At 43.7% G+C, this 21,055-nt stretch overlaps 1 protein-coding gene across 1 annotated transcript in view; it reads left to right on the plus strand.

Annotated features, from left to right (window-relative positions):
* The first annotated feature begins 211 nt into the window (after positions 1-211).
* The window catches only part of Srrm1 (serine and arginine repetitive matrix 1), a 32,115-nt gene continuing 11,271 nt past the window's right edge, over positions 212-21,055 (plus strand). Inside the window, 11 exon segments of the mRNA XM_032896267.1 lie at positions 212-337; positions 4,895-4,984; positions 5,223-5,345; positions 7,401-7,571; positions 8,021-8,136; positions 9,413-9,616; positions 10,794-10,982; positions 11,280-11,399; positions 14,176-14,450; positions 19,732-19,812; positions 20,173-20,259. Of these exon segments, the coding sequence (XP_032752158.1) occupies positions 317-337; positions 4,895-4,984; positions 5,223-5,345; positions 7,401-7,571; positions 8,021-8,136; positions 9,413-9,616; positions 10,794-10,982; positions 11,280-11,399; positions 14,176-14,450; positions 19,732-19,812; positions 20,173-20,259 (1,477 nt within the window). The 5' untranslated portion in view covers positions 212-316.

Genomic DNA, 21,055 nt, shown 5'->3' on the forward strand with positions numbered 1-21,055 from the left:
ATCGCGCAAACACCGCAGCTCGTGCGCCACAAAAAAAGATCTGTAGGGTGGGGCGGCCCAAGAATTCGCCCTCCTATTTCCATTGGTTGCAGTCGCCGAGCTCACCTCCCCTCATTGCTGCCGCCCTGGTACGCTTGCGCATGCGTGTCGTTCTCGTGGCGTATTGAGCAGGCGCAGCTGCATGCCCGCCGGAGCGGGCGGGTGGAGAGGCGCGCGCAGCATCCCGGCGCTGGGCTCCCCTCTGCCGGTCCCGCCCTCCGTCGCGGCGGCGCGGTGCACACTGGGATAGGGAGCGATCTCCGAGCGAGGCAGCAAGATGGACGCGGGATTCTTCCGCGTAAGTAGTAGCGCGGGGATCTGGGTAGAGGCGAGAGGTTTGTTTGTAAGACCCGAGGGGGCGCTCAAAATTCGGGACAGGACGGCCCGTGGAGGGAGGCCTTAGAGACCCCGAGGGGGCTTGTGGCTAGCGCACCCTGTCCTCGGCGTTGCGGCCGAGACCGGTGTGCCCCTGCGCAGTCTCCTCCTCTGGGATCGTCCCCCCTACGCGGCGGCGGCGGTGGCCGGAAAATGGCGGCGGGAATGGGCTAGAGCCGAACCTCACCGGCCGTCTGGTGAGGCCTGCAGTCCGGGCGCCGCGCCGGCCGCCGGGGCTTGGGGCCTAGCGGAGCCCCAAGGAGGAAGTCACTAGGGGGAGGCCTCTGGGAAGCCTGAGGCGGCTGCGGGGTACCGGTTGTACGGTTTGGGGATACGTCCTGAGAGAGGTTTTTGAGAAGAGGGGCTTTTTTTTTTTTTTTTTTAGCGGCAGCTTTGGAGAAAGCGAATGTCTCCCCCAGCCCCCAATCCCTACGTACAGGGTCCACCCTCTGGGTCTTAAGCTTTCGCGGCGGCGCAGGGTCAGAGTTCGTGAGCGCTCCCGCCCAATTTGATAGTTCTTCGGGGAGGGGAACTTAAGATAATTTGTAGTTGAAACATTTGAATTGGAGGCTTTTAGAGCGAGCTGTGTCTGCGAGGGTGGAGGCAGATTACGGTGTGCGTCCTCAGCGCTTCCCGCTCTTCGCTAGCACCCTTTCCCTACAGCCCACGTTTAGAGGCTGGTGATTCTACCCTAAGTCCAAGACAAGGGACGTTACCTTGGAGTTGGTATCCCACACTAAAGCAGTTTATTAGGTCCACTCTTGAAGGAAATTAGGTACAAGTCGAGATATAAGGGTATGGGAACGGGCAATAGTGAGATTACAAAGTAACAACGCTCCCTTTCGGGATCGCTGATTCTTTGAATGCAGAGTAGAACCTCATAGAGATGGCTTGATAAAAGTCCCAAGTCCCAGCTCTCTGTCATTCGGTTTAGATTTTTTTTTTTTTTTTTTTTACATTCCCTGGATCGAGCTAGTTTACAGTTTGTGTGCATTTTTTAAGGGAAAAAAAAAGGAAGGTAGGAAGACCGAAGGAGATAATAAGGATGCCTCTTGGGACTGGGTATGTAGTTCATGAGAGCTTGTCTAACGTGAACAAGACACTGGATTCTATCTCCAGCACCTCAAATATTTGCACTACAAACTAGGCACTTAATCTTTTGTAGTCAATACTCATGTCTTATGACACGGGCATTACACTTAAAAAACAGTTAAAGGTTTTTGTTTTTTTTTTGTTTTGTTTTTTTTTTTCCCCACTTGTCGATTATTTTCTTTTTTCCTACTGTTTTCATTTCGGGTTTTCAGGGCATAGTTTCTCGGTGTAGCCTTGGCCTGGCACACCCTGGCACTCTGTAGGCCAGCCTAACCTGAACTCAGAGATCTGCCTATCTCTGGCTCCCAAATGATAGGATTAAAGGCATGTACTGCCAGTACCAGCCCTGTCAGTTATTTCTAGTGGAAAGGGGATTGAAGAAAGAAATCAAAGTAATATGCCAATTTTCAGGTGAAGTTGTCCTTTGAAATGGACAGAATCTGGAAAAGAACCCAGTTTTAAATATATTCTTTTTACACTTTCCTAGATTGAAGCAGTTTCATTGTCCCTGGGTTGGGTCTTATAGGGCAATTGAACTGTTTTGAAGCTAGGTTCTCTAACAGACTGACCTTAGACCTAGAGCCCTGCCTTGACCTCCCAATACTAGAGTTTCAGGCATATCTGGCAAAATGGGAGGAGTCAGGAGTATTTAAACTCTGGTGAATTAGAAAAATTTAGATTGCCAGCCCACGTCTTTAATCCCAACACTCTGGGAGGGGAGGCAGAGACAGGCAGATCTGATTTTGAGGTCAGACTGGTCTACAGAGTGAGTTCCAGGATGACCAGGGCTACACAGAGAAACCCTGTCTCAAAAAGAAAAGAAAAGAAAGAAAGGGGAGAATTGGGGGGGGGATTTTAGATCAGTTATTTAGTACAACCTAATTTTGACTAGAATTAGATTTAAGAATTGGTGATAGGATTTACTGATCAACAGTCTTACAAGGTAAAATTCTTTCCTTCCTTTTTTTTTTTTTTTTTTTTTTTTTTTTTGGTAGAGGTGAGACAAAATCATGATATGCAGACCAGACTGGCTTTGAACTCTTTAGAGGTGGCCTATCTCTAAAGATATAGGCTACCACTCTCAGCCCAAAACTTTTTTTTTTCTCTCTTTAAAACCCTTTTGGCTTTGCAGTCCTTAGGCCCATGCACAGGGCTTTTGTATATGCTAGCCAAGTGCTACTACTGAGTTGCAGCCTTTCTGGATCACTTTTCAGGTGATTTGAATAGGTTTGATCTTTTCACCAACATTAATAGTTACACATAATAATGCCATGTAATGATCAAATGAGTGTAATTGGCATCCTATCATCCCAGACACTCATCTTTTTCTTTTATTGAATTTTTAAAAATTTACATTTTAAATGTTATCCTCTCCAGGTTTCCCTTCTAGAAACTCGCTATCCCCTCCTACCTCCCCACCCCAGCATTCCCCTACACTGGGGCATCGAACCTTGACAGGCCAATCTCTTCCCATTGATGCCCGACAAGGCCATCCTCTGCTACATATGCGGCTGGAGCCATAGATCTATCCCTGTGTACACTTAGGGTGGTGGTTTGGTCCCTGGGAGCTCTAGGGGGGTCTGGTTGGTTGATATTGTTCTTCTTAAGGGGTTGCAAACCCCTTCAGCTCCAGACATTCATCTTTATGTTTTTGCTTCATTGCCCGTAATTTGACATATGATCCTCAGAGATTAGGTTGTGTGTCCACCATATGTCCTGGAACACATGTGGAGACCCTCCTGCCTCTGCCTCCTGAGTGCTGGCATTGGAGGTTTTTGATACCACAGCCTACCCAAAGCTTTTTGCTGCTGATACAGTAATGGGAACCATACCTCGGGTGTTGTACGTGATAGCTGAGTGCTGCATGCCATACTCAGGCCAAACAAAAGTTTTCTTGATCGATTTTCAGGGACTGTAGCTAGTCAGCAAGCTAATCTGCAGATTCACACCAGAGCCACACCAGAGCCAGTTCCTTCTGTGATCAGTCAGGATGAAGGATAGATAAACAAAAAGCTGTGATGCCATGATGTTCTGATGAATCCTTTGGTGAAATTTTGTTTTCGTGCACTCAGCAACTTGTTTGTCCCCCAACTAGAGTCCCCTGGGGTTCACAAGTCTGCCTTGAACCCCCAATCCTTTTTGCTTGTCTTAGAATTTAGAATTATGAGTATGCCTTTTCACTTGGCTTTAAATTCATTAATTCACACTTTCTCCTTTCTCTGCTCCTCTCTCCTCTCCTTCTCTTCCCCTTTTCCATTTCCCCCTTTTTCTCCATCCTTCATCCTCCACCATCCATTTTTCTTTCTGAGACAGAATGGAAGGGCTGACCTATGTGCAGTTAAAGATAGCTTGTCTTCCTTAAACTCCCAAATGCTTGGATTATATTTGTGTACCACTGTGCCCCACATTTTTGGTTCTTGGCATGCACCCCCTCCAGCATACTGGGTTTCCCGTATCTCTCAGGCTGTGGAACCAAATTGACCTTGAATTCTAACCTTTCAAATCCCTAGGACTCCGATTACAAGTACTGCCATACTAGGTTTATGTAGTACTAGGATTAAACCCAGGGCTTCCTGCATGCTGGGTACGCACTGCCACTGAGGTGTGTCTCCATCCTCTGGTTTCAGTCTTCTGATAGTGTTCTGCTATGTTGACTGGAACTTGGTGTGTCTAGCAGGCTACACTGGAATTTGGTGCAGTCTTCCTGCTTCTGTTGCTTCATTCATAAAGTGGCTCTCCTGCCACTGTAATCTTGGAATCAATGCTATTTTTAGAAGATGAAAACTTGAAAAGTTTCAGTTTTCTCATTTAATCACCTGCAAAAGTCTATGTCAAGGGGTTGGGGATTTGGCTCAGTGGTAGAGTGCTTGCCTAGGAAGCGCAAGGTCCTGGGTTCGGTCCCCAGCCCCGAAATAAAGAAAAAAAAAGTCTATGTCAAAGTTAACATTGATTGTGGAGAGGGTATCTTACTCTGTATTATATTTGACTTAAGAATGTTTTTTAATATTAAAATATAGACGCTTTGTGTCAACTACATCAAGAAAAGAACATACATTATTAGTTAATCAACAGTATGGTGATTCAAGCTGCCACTTGGGAAACTGAGACAGGAAGATTGCTGCTGGTTTGATTGCTGTCCTGGGCTAATGGAGGAAACTTAAGTTTTTCGTTGTAATTTTATTTTAGAAAAGACTGGCAAAATAGCTCAGAGGGATAAAGCACCTGCCACCAACCCTGATGAACTGAGTTCCGTCCCTGGGGCCCACTTGTTGGAAGGGGAACTCACTCTCCAAAGTTGTCCTCTGACCCCTTCATATGTGTACTGGTTTTTTTAACTGAAACAGAAGTTAAATCTTGCATTCTTAAGCCATGTGTTTCCGTCCTTCAGGGAACAAGTGCGGAGCAGGATAATCGGTTCAGCAACAAACAGAAGAAACTCCTCAAGCAGCTGAAATTTGCAGAATGCCTAGAAAAAAAGGTACTCCGGGTGGGACTGTTGCAGTCGTTGCATTTTAAGGGTGGGGAGGTGAACTGTTAACTTCTGTGCAAAAAAAAGTTCACAGTTTGTTCCCCCTTAGCCATACCACGAACATAGTGCAACCAAAGAATGAGCATGCTAGATAAATTTTTAAATGTACATGAGCTACAGGAAACCGTTAGAGAAAGTGACTCTTATTTCAGTGAAGTTGGACTTACTGGTTTGCCTGTCTCCTCAGGTGGACATGAGCAAAGTAAATTTGGAGGTTATAAAGCCTTGGATAACAAAAAGAGTGACTGAGATCCTTGGATTCGAAGATGATGTTGTGATTGAGTTTATATTCAACCAGCTGGAAGTGAAGGTATAATATACAGATGGCTCTTACTTCTGAATTGTGACATGATTTGTGAATCTGTGGAAACTCAGGCTTTCTGTGGAATACAAATCTAGAAGGGATATTTTACAATGTTTGTTGTGAAAAGAATTCACTTTGTAAAACAACTGTTAAGGCTGGAGGTTTAGTGAAGGTGCATAGTTTTGAAAGCTACACAGGTGAAAAATCAAACTTACTGTTTGTAATTTTGCTGTTACATGTTAAGTTACTTTGACAGCAATTTTCTAATGATAATGTGATTTATGATTTAAAAGGCCTGAACCAAAATGGAAGTTATTCCTTGCGTCTGAAGTATAGCACCATCACCTTATTAGGTCACAGCAGAGTGAGTGTCCCAATGTCGCTCTGACCCAACTCCCTTGATGACGCAGTGTGTGTTTGGAGGTGAGTTGTGTAAAGTGGCCAAACATCAACAACAACAACAAAAACACAAACAAGAGCAATTGGTAAAGCTGTATACTGCTCTTTAAAGTAGCATTTTGAGGTGGACATGTATTTGAAGCATGAGGGGCGATTCTGATTTGATTGGATGTTGCTTTTAAAAGAACTAAAGACTTAAGTTGTAGTTGCAAGTCAGCTGGTTACCAGTTAGAATTAAGGCACAGGATTTTATTTACATTATAGTAAAATTTCAGGCAGATAACTTGACAGTCCTAGAAAAGCCAGTTAACATGATTGTTCCTATCTTCCAATATTAAATAATACAAGATATTACAGCTGATGTTTAAACCATTTCTGTTATAACATAGTTTGCTGTTTTGTCATGGCATCCCAAGGACAGTAAAGATGTACCATAAAACCTTTTGGTAAATCACTGATGGGAATTTACTTTTACATTACTCCTCTTCCCAAGAGTTCATGCTTGAATTCTGACAGAACAGTTACCATTCCAAACGATAAGGTATTTCATTTTTAAAACAATGTGGTAATTATTTTGCTTTGAATATTTCTTAAGACTTAATTTTAAGAAAGGACTTTATGCTTAAGTATATTTATTTCATTTAGAAACCAGAAACATGGGAGACTGTTTTATAAATGCTTAATAGTAAACTTTATTGGAGAAATGCTTTATTGATTTGAATTTTAGTACACTTTAAAACCTAAATATCTGGTAGTATTCCCCTTGTAGTGAGCATGAGATTAAAGTTTAGAACTTTTTAAACAATCTTTTCTTTTTTTGTGGTTGTGTACTCATTATTGCTTGTTCGTCTTTTGCAATTTAGATAAATGATATAACATTAAACTCAAGGTGGTTGAGTTGCAGTAGGGAGTCGGAAGCAAGCCAAGGGAACATCTTTCTCTACAGGGGACTTGGCGATTCCAAACCCCCAAGGTTCCAAGAAGAAACTGAAGACACCTGGAATCTGTACTTGCTTTGTGCTATTGAGCTGTGCTTGTTATACGGACCTTGTTGCTTGACCAACAGACCTAGTGTTTAAAAACCCACATTACTTTTAGAAATCTTGACTCCTAGTTTTGTGGACAGTTGAGCATCTGTGGCATTGCTAGTAATAGGTTTCCATGTGCAGTAGTCAGGCTTCTAGCTTAGTCTTCAGATGTTACAGACTGCATGCATAACCTGTTAGTTCTTGTAACTGAGCACTAGATAATAGACAGTTTACAGAAAGTTACCGTAGTGTAAAGAGAAGTGTCTATGTACGTTTTCAACTTCTTGTTGGGGCAAGTTTTCCAGCCAAGCAAGTATTGTTAGTAAGTGCTAGAATGTATAGTGTTTGTTCCATGATTGTCTTTAAAGTTGATAACTACATGAGGCCCACTAACAGCCACACAGTCTAAATACTTAAGGAAACCCACAAAGGCTGCTCTAATGCTTTTGGTTCAGTGAGGGAAATTTTGATTATCTAGAAATTATATCACCAAGAAGCAACTAGGGAGCATATATATATGTATATATGTACCTAAGCCCCTTATGGTAGACTTAAATACTAATTTACGTGAGTTTCAGGTTGGTTCGTTGGTTTTGAAGTAACCTGGTTTTCTTCCTGTCATGTCTTTTTGCAGAACCCAGATTCCAAAATGATGCAAATCAACCTGACTGGATTTTTGAATGGGAAGAATGCTAGAGAGTTCATGGGAGAACTGTGGCCCCTGCTGTTAAGTGCACAAGAAAATATCGCCGGAATCCCTTCTGCTTTCCTAGAGTTGAAGAAGGAAGAGATAAAGCAGAGACAAGTAATCCTTTTTGAACTGACTTGAGAGGCAGTATGTAGGCTGATGGTTTGCTTTAAGGATAGCTGTTTCCTTTGAGAGCTTTTAACTTGTGGTGTGACTGTACACTGGTTGTGGTTTACCACTCTCATGAAAATTAGAGCAGCATTTTCCCAGAGGTCATTGATGATTGGCAGAGATCTTTGGTTTTGTTTAGTGTTTAGTTTACCTTAAAAGAGAATTTAAATAAAGTATGGAAAAAGTATGTGCAAGTTCCCACATAGGCAGTAATTATAAAGTCACAAGACTTTAAATAAATGCTATAAATTTATAGTAATGATAAAGGATAACTGAAAGAGTGTTGGAAGAGTAAAGTTGAGAACATGGAGCCCCCTGCACCAGCCGCGGTGGTCGCCACGCCAGTGTGGGGTGCTTTGATAGATGGCTCTTAGCGTCTCACTGTGTGCTTACAGATTGAACAAGAAAAATTGGCGTCTCTGAAAAAACAAGATGAAGATAAAGATAAGAGGGATAAGGAAGAAAAAGAAAGCAGCAGAGAGAAGAGGGAGCGGTCTCGCAGCCCAAGAAGGTAGGACAGAACAGATACAAGGACAGTGTTTTCTAGGTGCCTTGGGTCCTGAGGGGTGCTCTGGCAGAAGCTCCCAGCTTGAAGACCTGGGAAGCTTTACTGGAGAGCTGCTGTGTGCTTCTGGGCTAGAGAGAGCCTTTCTTGCCAGCACTTTGGCATATTTTATACAGCTACCCAGGAGGTTGAGGCAGTGGGGGTAGGGCTGGCTTCTAGGCCAGTCCAGGCAATGCTAAGATACTCTTAAAAAAAACCTGTGATCACCTCTGTAATTTAGATGAGTTACTCATTCTTAAGTAGAAATGAGGATTTCATATTGCTTTGCTTAAATAAAGCACTGGGATTTTTGTTGGTACTGTATTCTGACTATTTCCATTTCCCTTTTATTAAATCTGCTCGTTAGCATTCATATACTTACCTAATTCCGTGTTCTGCTTTTCTTAGATGGTTGTACTGAGCCCAACCTTCAGATCATTTATTTGTTTTCTTCTTTCTTCCCATGAGACTATTGTTAGGCTCACATTTTTAAGTCCACGGTCAGCTTCTGCTATATTTGTGGTAAAAGGTGAGAATTCCATCAGGCTTTTCATTCTTAGGTCTTTTAAAAATAAATTGGGGATTCGTAAAGAAAAGAGGAAGCAATATTTTTGTTATTTAGTTTGTGCTGAGTTTGGAAACTTACAGAAGGAGTGCCTCTAAGGCTGAGCGCAAGCCACCCTGCCATTTAGCGTTACTACAATTTTTAAAAACCAGTAAACATTTTTGGATTAGGCGCACTACAGCTTAGAAAGGAAGAAGGGGCTCCCGCCAATAAACATTTGGCATTTCTCTTTTCTTGAGAAGAACGTACTACTTGTATTGCACTATCCATTTTCCTGCATCTTGAGGCTCTGCCTGGGCATCTCTGATAGGAGCTACCTATACTGTGGTACGTTGGTATACAGGGCTGACTTCCTGTTAAGGAAGAGTTGCTTTAGCACTTTCGTCTGAGGCATTGGTCTTTGAGTGATCGTTGGGAATAGTTGAGAACCGGTGCCTCCAGCCCAACTCCGTGCCTCCCCTTCTAACTGGTACTTGAGGCTGTTACCTCTGTTTGCTTGTCCTTCTAGTTCTCTCTGGCCTTTTCCTTCTCAAGTAGATGAAATGGATATCTTGTTTCCATGTGAAACTTCTCAGATACAGACAACATTGGGTAACTTAAAAGATTAATCCTTGATTTTCCCTTTGTCTACTCTAAACTACATTATTAAAAAATCTGAAAAAATTGCTTTCATCCTAGACGCAAATCCAGATCTCCTTCCCCTAGAAGACGATCTTCCCCTGTCAGGAGAGAGAGAAAGCGCAGTCACTCTCGATCTCCCCGTCACAGAACCAAGAGCCGGAGCCCTTCCCCTGCCCCAGAAAAGAAGGAGAAATCTCCAGAGCTCCCAGAACCATCAGTGAGAATGAAAGACTCTTCAGTACAAGAGGCCACATCTACGAGGCACGTTCTTAACTCTGTTACATAGTCTTGTCAGGCTATTTGTGCCCCCTCAGATGACACTGCTAACTTCAAAGCAAAGTACCAGTTTTCCTTTTCTTAAGTGTTTTAATATTATAAAGTTAGTGTTGGAAATGAAGCTGAATGTGTGTGTGTGTGTGTGTGTGTGTGTGTGTGTGTGTGTGTGTGTGTGTGTGTGTGTGTGTGTGTGTGTGTCAAATAAGGAAAATGCCCCAGAGGTGACTGCCTATCTTCCATATTGTTTCAAAAATTTTATAGATCATAATTATTGATTTTCCTACCTGCTTGCCACAATTTGTGGACAAATTCCTGTTTTGTTTTGTTTTCTTTTTGTAATAGGGGGATATAACCCAGAGTTTTGCAGTTTTTGTCACTGACCTATATCCTATAAAACATCTTTACCCCCAAATGCGAAGAGATTTATTCACTTCTGTTAACTGGGGTACAAAATATCCTAAATAAAAGCTACCCTCCCTCTTCAGGGGAACCGTTTGTGCCCCATGGCTGTGTTTCTCTTGAGCACAATGCATCTGCTGCATCCAGTCTCATAGCTCACAAGGCCACGTAGCACGCAGGCCACAGCACTGCACGCAGCCTCTGCAGTCGTGCACACTGCTCACACAGCACCCATCCCTGGCCACTACAAAGCGCTATCCACTGATTGCTTGACTGGTGGTCGAGGAGATGAGGAGATCCTGCCTCAGCTGGACCTTGTGCCTATGGGCTGTTTGGTCAAGTCAGCCTCTTTCCCCTCATGGCTCCAAAGGCTCCCAGGGATCAGGCTTTCTGGACTCATGCAGTTGACAGTGACACAGTTCTTGTCTCACACATGAAAAGGGGATATAAATTCTTAGTTGCTCAGTGAATCAGGATGTGTACTTGTCCTTTGAAACCAAGAGGTATTTGCAGGTTTCAAAAACTTTTTTTAAAAATATGGTGCTCTGCATCTGTTTTTACCCTTTAATCTGTTAGTAGTGAGGGACAGGTCCCATGGTTAAGAGTGTGGCTTTAATTTCATTGTCACTGTGGGGTTCTGAGGAACTGAACCCAGGTGATCAAGCTTGCACCATAAATACTTTCTAAAGATAGCCAATGATATTGAATTGGCATGGAATTCTGAGGAGAGTCGGGGGGACAAAACAAAATGCTATTTTCACAGTGACATCTTGAAAGCTCCCAAGCCTGAGCCTGTACCAGAGCCCAAAGAACCATCTCCAGAAAAAAATTCCAAAAAGGAAAAGGAAAAGACTCGACCAAGATCTCGGTCACGTTCCAAATCACGGTCCCGGACTCGTTCTCGGTCACCTTCTCATACGAGACCCAGACGGCGACATAGATCCCGATCAAGGTGTGTTGCTGCCCCCAGACTGGTGTGCACTTTTAGTTGTGTGTGCTGGTTTCCAAAGTAGCATTGTAAACAGTGACAGTTACAGAAAACATTAAGGATGAAGGTGACCGGCAGTTAAGCCAGTGAGGAGCTGCTGTCTCAACTGGACTTGGTGCCTGTGGGCCATTTGATCTAGTCAGCCTCTTTAGTGAAGTCCAGTTTGCTGTGTACCATAAGAATCTGCATGAGTGTGGTGGTGGTGAAATTAGTGACAAGAAGTTTTTTGTCCTTGGGGCCTAATTCTGTTTCTTATGGCAGATCATACTCTCCTAGAAGGCGACCAAGCCCCAGACGACGACCATCTCCCCGAAGAAGAACTCCACCAAGACGGATGCCTCCTCCACCACGGCACAGGAGGAGTAGGTCTCCAGGGAGACGGTGAGACTCTCTTAGTGTCGGGTGCCTGGAACTTAGGGTAATCCTTGGTATAATTTTAGGGGGCAAATTTTTTTGTCTGCTGGCAAACAAACTGTACTAGGGAGTCTGCAAAGTATCTTGATGCACTTCACGTGCAACAGTTTAGCTATGAAAGACATCTAATGTTGGGAAAGAAATAGTCACTGGTCTTCTTGATTCTGTATGTTAGCCTTCTGAGAGCTCACTAAAACTTTTCTCTGGATAAGGACTAAGAACTAGCAGTGTACTTCAGTTGGTAAGATGCTTGCTGCGAATGCGAGAACCCCTGCCCTGCTGGGGTCTTTCCCTGGTACTGTACAGACCTCAGGATGGTGTTTCATACCTGTGATTTCAGCACACTGGAGGTAGAGGGAAAAGGCCCTGAATTTCAAAGTCATCCTCTTCACAGACTCTGTTTTATACACACACACACACACACACACACACACACACACACACACACACACACACACAAAAAAAAAAGAAATGGCAAGTTTTCTGTGTGTTGTGTGTACAAAGTACTTTGTCTGCATTTGTGTAACACATGTGTGGAGTGCCCCCAGAAGACAAAGGAGTGTACTGGATCCTCAGGAACTGGAGTTAGAGATGGCTGTGAGCTACCATGTGGGTGCTAGGAACTGAAACCAGGTCCTCTGCAAAAGGAGAAGCTTCTCTTGAGCCCTGAGCCATCCTTCCCTAAGCTGCCTCCCTTTAAAGGCAGCTGACAACAGAGTTAACGAGCTTATTTTACCAGTTTAAAAACTCCATCTCCAGCCGTCTGTTTTAAGAACTTAACTTTCTTTGTATGTATACATACACGTGCAAACACTTGGCGACCGGAGGTCAGTGGCGACTGGAGGTCAGTGGGCTATTACAGTGTCTGTCCTCCTCTTCCTTTGGTTCTGGGAGATTGGGCTTGAGTCACCAGGCAGAGCAAGTACTTTTACAGTGTCTTTCTTTTTTCTAAAAAGATGTATTTTGAATTATGTGTAGGTGTGTGTCTGCGTGTGGTTATGTGCATGTGAGTGCAGAGGCCTCCAGATCCCTTGGACCTGCAGTAACTTGCAGTTGTTAGCCACCTGATGGTGCTGGGAGACAATGTCCTAGAGAGACACTAATGCTTTACCTGCTAAGCCATCTCTGCCTGCCATACTGTGTTGTTGTTGTTGTTTTTTATGTAATTTATCCTTTTGCCAGTATTCAAACAAACAGATAGTCATAAAGCATTCAAAGGTCTTCTAAAGCAGACAGGCATCTGTTTTACTTCAGTTCCTTTTTAGAAATCAGGATATTAGGAACTGTGGTGGTTAGAATATAGTGGTATAAAAAATATATGTATCAAAACTATTGTTTGAGGGAGCTGGAGAGATGGCTCAGTGCTTAAGAGCATTTGCTGCTCTTCCATAAGACTGGAGTTTAGGTCCCAGCACCCATATCAGGGGCTCACAACTGCCAGTAACTCGTCTGCCACACTTTGTAATGAAGCTTTTAGTAACAACTCAGACAGAGGAACCATAAAAGGACAGTTCCCATAATCCCATTCCTAGGTAAAGCCATTACTAGTGTCATAATAAGATATGCCTAACCTTACCAAAGTGGAGGCCTGATGCACGAGAACAGAGTTTTTCTGCCTTGTTAGTTTGTTGCCTGAGCTTGCTTTTCAACTCTGCTTTGTACAGAACTTGGATTTCTATTTTTCCTTGTTGCTGCTAGTTTAACTAGGGACTCACTTGGCCTGATTGTGTGTTCCACCTTGGAAGTGCACTCCTAGCCCCGGGAAAAGCTGTTGAGTTAATGTTCTTTATAGACAACCGCACCAACTAGAAAATGGGAAAATCCCCAGTAAGCTCCTTCAAGTTACATCTTCACAGGTAGCACTTTAGACCCATACTTTTAACAACAGCAACAACTGCAATACCATTCTCTGGGATCGTTATCGAGGGATCAGAACTTGAGCGTGTAAAGTTGCTGGTGCGGCTGGTGGACAGGACAGACAATGTGGTGAAATTCCAGGCATCACACTCTTCAGATTGATCCTTCTGCTTCAGGAAGAAGTGATGTTGGTGCTCCCTTAGGGAGAGAGACCAGTTTCTTCCACTGGAGTTTGGCGAACAGCATGTCTCAGTAGTGCGCACTAAGCGATGTAGCAGTCACGGTATTTTGAAGATTGTGTAAGATTCCCTTTCAGCCAGTTTTTAATCTCACACTTAAGGTAGGGTTTCTTTTTTTCAGGTTCTCAGGAATTCTTCTGCCAAAGGTGAATTCTGCAGGTACACGTAATTGCAACAGAACTTAACCACAGATTTTGCTGCAGAATTCGAGAGGCCCCTACTTCTAAGTTTATGTAGCTAAATGAATTTCAAATCTTGCACATATTTTTTAGTGAAACTTAAAAGCTGCTAGACATCACTGAATGAACAATACTCTCTCCCTCTCACTGTCTCTGTCTCTCACCCTCAAAGTTGTGCAAACTCCATAACCCCAGTATTCCCTTCTGGAAGGGGCTGCTTGGTTACTGGATTATAGCATTCACAGCTCAAACACAATCAGGAGTTATGTGTTTTACTCTCAGAGATAGCTGTTTCCTGTCCTAGGTTATGGTTTTGTTTCCAATATTTTTGAAGTAATTTATGTACTTAGCTACATAAACTCAAAAGTTGGATTAAAAGAACTAGCTGTGTTTCTGTGCATATTGTACATACTGTGAAGTCACTCTTCAAAGGGACGCAGGTAGTGAAGTGAATGCTTTATTCCACAGAAGGAGGCGTTCTTCCGCATCGCTTTCTGGAAGTAGCTCGTCGTCCTCTTCATCTCGTTCCCGGTCACCGCCAAAGAAGCCTCCCAAGAGGACATCCAGCCCTCCTCGGAAAACTCGTAGGTTATCACCTTCGGCAAGTCCTCCGAGGCGAAGGCACCGGCCGTCATCTCCAGCAACTCCGCCACCCAAAACTCGCCATTCTCCAACTCCCCAGCAGTCAAACCGTGCAAGAAAAAGTCGTGTGTCTGTGTCTCCAGGAAGAACCTCGGGTAAAGGTACGAACACAACGCACTTTGTTCCCTTTGGCATCTGGGTGAGCCCACTTGTCCCTACCTTCCTCCAGAATAGGTTGGGCAGTACTTTCTATGTGACACTGAATGGGCTTGGCTGAAATGGGACGATATGTAAAGATGCTTTTTTCCTCATTGTCCTCTATGCACAGGTGGCACAGATCATAGCTCGGTTGAGGCTGTTTGAGTGGGGTAACAAATTGAAGCGTGTGTTCTTACTATAAAGGTTCGTTTTATTGAGACCGATCAGTTAACTATTTTCCACCCTCCCTCCCCACACCTCTGCTTAAGGCTTTTGTTTAATATCTTATTTGCAGACTTTGTGTCTGTTGTTATTTTTGGTCACAATTATGCTCCCAGGGGAAGGACATGGTGTCCCCTTCAAGGTTGATTTGCTTTATTTATTTGATTGATTTATGGATTTACGATCTAGGATGATGTCCCTACTCTGTTCAGTAGATTGGTTTCTGAGGAACTGGAGGCCTGTAGTTGTGCCAGCCAAAGTAGAGTGTGTGTTAGTCAGTGTGGAAACTGGCTCGCTAGGGTTTGCTTTACTTAGCACTAAGCACACGTGAAGAAAAGGGATCGGATCCATTCCGGTGGTGCCTTTGGTGCTAGGGCTGGACAAATAGGGGCAGCCTGAAAGGTGAGTGGAGCGGGGTGAGAGGGTTGGGGTTTTAGAGAGTGGTGTTCTGAGCCCACTGACTGCCCAGAGTGCCTGGATAACAAGGGAGCACCACAAGGCCTAGTCAAGCTGTGCGCTCCACCTGTCCCACCGAGGGATAGCTGTGGGAAGAGAGCCTGCTAAAAATGGCAGACCATAAAAGTAAAGTACAGATCATTACTTAACTTTAACATCAAGTTCATTCAGTAACCAAACGTGTGATATAAAAATGAGCACATTTCAGCCTCTCTTTGAGTCCATCACCATGTCCTAATCTAGTACTCATTGCTCTAGCTTACTTGTCTTTCCTGTGACATTTACATGCATAAATATTTCTTGTGTTTAGAGCTAGAAAGCTCTCTGAAGAAAAAAAACTGTTCAGAGTTCCCACAATTATTTTGGAAAATACATTTTTTTTTTCATTTAGATTATATAGAAGTTATTTTATTCTACCTGAACCGAAGGAGTTAACTATTAAAATATGGCCATTGTTGGAACTTATTAGTTACCGACTTATGAGCCTGCACAGGTGCCAGGCTCCTTCTGATGTAGGCCTTGTACACGTGTCATAGATAACTGCATTCAGGAGACATCCGTTGTGGGCAGCGGGACCTGTTGTGTGTTCTTGTAGCTTGAGGCAAGGAGCAGCCTCTTTAACCAGACAGTTACACTGTGGGCACTTTAGTCTGTTTTATGTCCACTGAAGCTCTAAATACGTTTGAGCTCTGTGGATGTGACCGTAGTGTTGAGATTTGACAGCTACAGAAGACCACAGTTGTCAGGTTCTTTGATCAAGTGACTTACAGTTAGTAAAAGAGTTTAAGTGTCCATTCCTGTTACTGCGCAGTGAGAATTGCTGAATTGCTGCTCCACTGAGGGATGTCTCTGGTGACTAGGGAGGAAGATGAAGGGTGGAATGAAGAAGTTCTTTGGCTTCTCTACTAGGTACTGTGATCAGAAATGCCCATGTTGGGGTCTCTGGATACTTAGGGCAGTGGCACTACTGTAGTGTGGAGTTCCTGAGGAACTGGCCATCTTAGGATCTGTTGTTGATAATGGGCTAATGAACTAGGAGTAAGGAGAGAAGAGCAGTGGAATTTGGTGGTCAGTCATTGAGCACAGTTCACAGCCCCTTCTGAGGGTGTTTTGAAGCAACTTTGAATCAGTCATGATCTGAGTACTGCATGAACTTGTTCTGAGTCAAGTGTCCTGCCACAGCTTGTCCCTTTTAAATCAGCTAAATTGTGCTCTGTGAATGCTTCATGTATTTTCCTATTTCTGGTTATAGTAACTTAACGTGACAAGTTATCTTTTGGGCAATCTGAGATTAATAATTAATAGGACTGTTGAAATGTTTTAAGATTCTGGTTTTAGAGTTGGTCTCGGATTTCTGACTTCATGCTAGAATGATTTGTTCTTTGAATTATTAAAACACTATTAACATAACAGTAAAAGGAAAAATCTCATTTAGAAAAATACAGAAACAGATGTTACTTGTAGTAATGCTTTTATCTCAAGGGTTAAAGGATAAAACGTATGCTATAAATAGTATTAAAGACTTACTGAGACATTAAGTCAGGATGAACTTTCCCATGTGTTTATTCACTCACTTTTTTAACAAAATATGTAATGTTGGCTCCATGTGACGGTGCACCCCACCCCTGTTCCCCTGAAACAGTTTCTCTGTGTAGCCCTGGCTGTGCTGGAACTCTGTAGACCCGGCTGGCTTTAGAGCTCCTCCTGCCTCTGCCTCTGCCTCTGCCTCTGCCTCTAAGTACTGGGATTATAAAGGTGCTCCACCACCATCCGCTGAGGGCGCAGTTCTTTTCTTTCATTCCAGTATTACATAGCCAGTTTGAGGCCAGATCTTGTCTCGATATATAAAAGCAGTGTTACAGTTTAGTTATTTTATTCCGTAACTAACATGCACCAATTTATCCTGTAGGGATAACCACTACATTTTCTTACAGCCAAACATGCCATCTTGGTCCTTTGAGATAGTAACTTTGATGTGGGGTGGGGGGCGCCTTTTGTTTGGTTTCAGTTTGCTTCTATAAAGTCTTTATGTACTCTAGACTAGCAGTCCTGGCAGTAATGTGTTCTGTGGTAGGGAATATATACACACTATGCAGGTGTCTACAGGCCAGAAGACTCATCCACTCTGGAGCTGCAGTTAAAGGTGGCTCTGAGCTACTCATGCAGGTACTGCAAACCAAATTAAATCCTCTTCAAGAGCAGCAAATGCTCTTGACACTGAGCACCACTCCAGCCCCTGTTACTTTATGAATTTTAGAACGTCAGGTGTTCAACACTCTGCCCAATTCAGTAGTTTGTCCAAATAACTAGTAGTTGGGGTTGTCAAGTACAAGAATGTAACTCAGGGACACAGGGCTTGCCCTGAAGTTACAATAGTGATTTCCTCTTTGAGTACTCTAGCAGAGAGTGTTAGATCCAGTTCTCATGGCTACGTCCTGGTGTCTGACAGGATTTATAGTATTAAATAAGTCATAACTATCCTAATCAGTTTATCAAAATTCATTTAGTATATAAAACAATTAAGAGTCTTAAGGGTTTGTTTCTTTGATGGGCCTTTTCAAATGGCCTTTGAAGTCAATCCATGATAAAAGTAATGATTATATTTTTATATACTTGGTTGTATTCAAGATTTATTTTATGCTCATGAGGGTTTTTCTGCATATCTGTAAGAGTACCACATATGTGCCTGGTGTCGACAGTTCAGAAGACCCCAGATCCATCCCCTGGAAGCGGATTAAAGATAATTGTAAGCTGCTGTGTAGGTGCTCGGACCCTAACCCGGGTGCTCTTAACTATGGCTGAGCCATCTGAACAGCCCCATGGGTGCTCCTAAGAGGAGAGAATGGTCGTGAGATCAGTGTCCTGAACACAGAGTCTTGGGTTCCTAGTCTCAGTTTGCTCAGTTGTCTCTGTGTTTCTCAATGTGGTGATGTAATTTTACTTGAAGCTTCCAAAGAACTCTTCTAAAAAGGGGTATGAGAATGAATAGAATCTTATTTTAGCAACAGTGTTTATTAGTATACATACCTGGGTTTGGTGGTTCATGTGTGTAATCCTGGTTCTCTGGAGTTTGAGGCAGAAGGATCACTGTGAACTTGAGGCCAACCAGGACTAGGTAGTGAGACCTGATTCAAAACAAAGCCCAGGTATATATGTCCTAGGAAGTTTTCAAAAGCCATACCATAATTTTCCAGTTGCTATGAGGTCCTTGTGTGGTTCATTCTCTCACCAGAGTGATTCTACTTTAGAAAACCAATTTCCCTCGTGGGAACTTAAATCTGGTCTGGCTGTCTTACACTGTACAGGCAGCCCCAACCCCTTCCTTTCTCTTGGGCTTTAGGGAGAGCCCCTTCTTCACTCTTAGTCTTTAACATATTCTGGGTATGGTGAAGATTTTGTGTGGCTAAGGAGCCTTTGGCTTCTTGGTTAGATAGCCAAATACTCTTTCCTAGACCAAGTAACTTTTCCTGCGTGAGTTTTAGTCTTTAAAGTAGAGCAGGTGTAGGTAGGTTCATTAAGGAAAATTAAGAATGGAGACTCCTGCGGGGGAGGGGGGGGGCTTGAAGGAAGAGCACCCTGGTCCATCTTGGTTTCCTTTTTCCTGCCAGACAAGCTCTGGCACTGAACAACATCCGTGTGTGTGTGTGTGTGTGTTTGCGTTTTGTTTGGTTTGGAACAGCATCCCAACCCCACCTTTGCTCCACTGAAGGAGACTTCCGAGAGTCTCCTGTAGTTCTCTTGGGAAAGGCTGGAGATTTGGAACTGGTTGCCCAAGGTTTTTAAGTTATTACCATTATTTTATGTGAATGAGTTGTGCATGTTTGCAAATATGCATGTTCCCACGTCTGGTATGCATGTGTCCATCACGGCAAAGACATTTTTTAATGTACAAGTGGGGGTGGGGCCTATGGAGTTGGTTGCAAGTGCCCCTGGAAAACAGAGGCACGAGATCCCCTGGAACAGGAGTCACCTGTGTTTGTGAGCCACCAGTGTGGGTGCTGGGGGCCACACTCACCTTTTACAAGAGCAGAGTTCAGTCTTGACCACTGAGCCAAGGCCTCCAGTCCCTAGAGAGCAACATAATTGTTGTTGTTTTTAAAACAGTTTTTGAGAGTTGATGATTCTCTTCTACCTTGTTGAGGCAGGGTCTCCCTACTGTCTGCTGCTGTGTGTATTCAGGCTAGGTGGGCCACAAACTTGCAGGTTGGTTCCGCATCCTCCCCTCCCACTGCGCTTGGGGTCCTGGGTCACAAGTGTGTGCGTCCAGCTGATTTTACTGCGTGGGCCATGAGCAGTCGGGGCGGGCTTCTCGCTAGCCCTGTAGGACTCGTTTTTTTTTCTTTTTTCTTTTTTTCTTTTTTTTTTTTTCGGGGCCGGGGACTGAACCCAGGACCTTGCGCTTTCTAGGCAAGCGCTCTACCACTGAGCCAAATCCCCAACTCCTAGGACTAGTTTTTGAGGCTTTCTGTGTTAAATTTTTCATGTGAAGAGTCTGACCCATTCTTGTACTATTAAAACATTGTTCTTTTTATTGTGTGAGTTTTTTTTCTTTACTTTATTTTTTAGTGACAAAACATAAAGGCACTGAGAAAAGAGAGTCACCTTCTCCAGCACCCAAGCCTAGAAAAGTGGAGCTGTCTGAGTCTGGTAAGTTGTATTGACTTTCTGGAGATGGGTTTTTATCTTTCCTTCCATATGTGACTATTCCCTGGGGTTGGAGATCCATTGTACAGGACACCACAGTAGGGAAGAGCTGAAAGTGACATCACATAGACTTTCTGAGATTCCCAGCTCCAGCCTTTAACTGTGCTCTGTTTGGTTAAACCTCATTCTTTTTCTTCAGTGTTTAGACATAATTTGGGGTCTTGACAGCTAGCTGGAGTGTTTGCAGAATTGATGTCTCCTAGACTGACCTGTGGTAGTGTAGCCGAGTGCCTGTTGTGTTGTACTGCACTACGTTTCCTGTGTCTAACTAAGAAGCACTTTCCAAACACACCCATCTTTCAGAGGAAGACAAAGGCAGCAAAATGGCTGCAGCTGATTCTGTGCAGCAGAGGCGACAATATAGACGACAGAACCAGCAGTCTTCATCTGGTATGGACAACAAGCAAATACTTTGTACTCTCAGACCTGTGATAACTGTAGCACTGGGAAGCTAGGGCAGGAGAGTTCCTGTAGAGTATGAGGCCAGTGAAGGCTACATAGTGAGAGTCCCCAGAAGAGCAAACAGGAAGAATCCTACGATGCTGTCATTCAGAAGGTGAAGGCAGGAGGGTGAAGTTCAGTTATTCTTGGCTGTGTGGTAAATTTGAGACCAGCCTGGACTACATGAGACCCTGGTGTTCCCCCCACCCCCTTCAAAATTGTATGCATATTTGTATCTTACTTGCATGCATTGTTCCCACCATGTTTACATCTGGCCCCCACAAGGAAACCAGAAGACAGGGCATCAGATCCAGTGAGGACATGGATGGTGGACACTGTGAGCCACCACGTAGGGGCTGGGATCCAACCGAAGCAGCAGCTCTCTTAACTGCTGAGGGTCTGAGTGTTTGCCCTCATGGATTGTGTCTGCGCTGTAGGTCTCAGTTGAGCACTAGGCATTTCTTGCTTTAAGCCCTTAAATTTTGCTTTTAAATTATTCTATTGTTAGGTAGGTAATAAATCTGGTTAGGAGTGTGGCTCTGGTAGAGTATAGCTTACTATGTACAAAGCTCTGAGCTTTATTCTCAACATTGTTAAATATAAGGTAATTGGACCCAAGCGGTGGTAGCACACACACCTTTTATCCTACCACTCTGGAGACAAAGGCAGGTGGATCTCTCGAGTTTGAGCCCAGCCTGGTCTACAGAGTGAGTTCCAGGACAGCCAGGGCTACACAGAGAAACCC

Source organism: Rattus rattus, chromosome 1 (assembly GCF_011064425.1).
Source record: "Rattus rattus isolate New Zealand chromosome 1, Rrattus_CSIRO_v1, whole genome shotgun sequence".
In the NCBI taxonomy this organism is placed as follows: domain Eukaryota; kingdom Metazoa; phylum Chordata; class Mammalia; order Rodentia; family Muridae; genus Rattus; species Rattus rattus.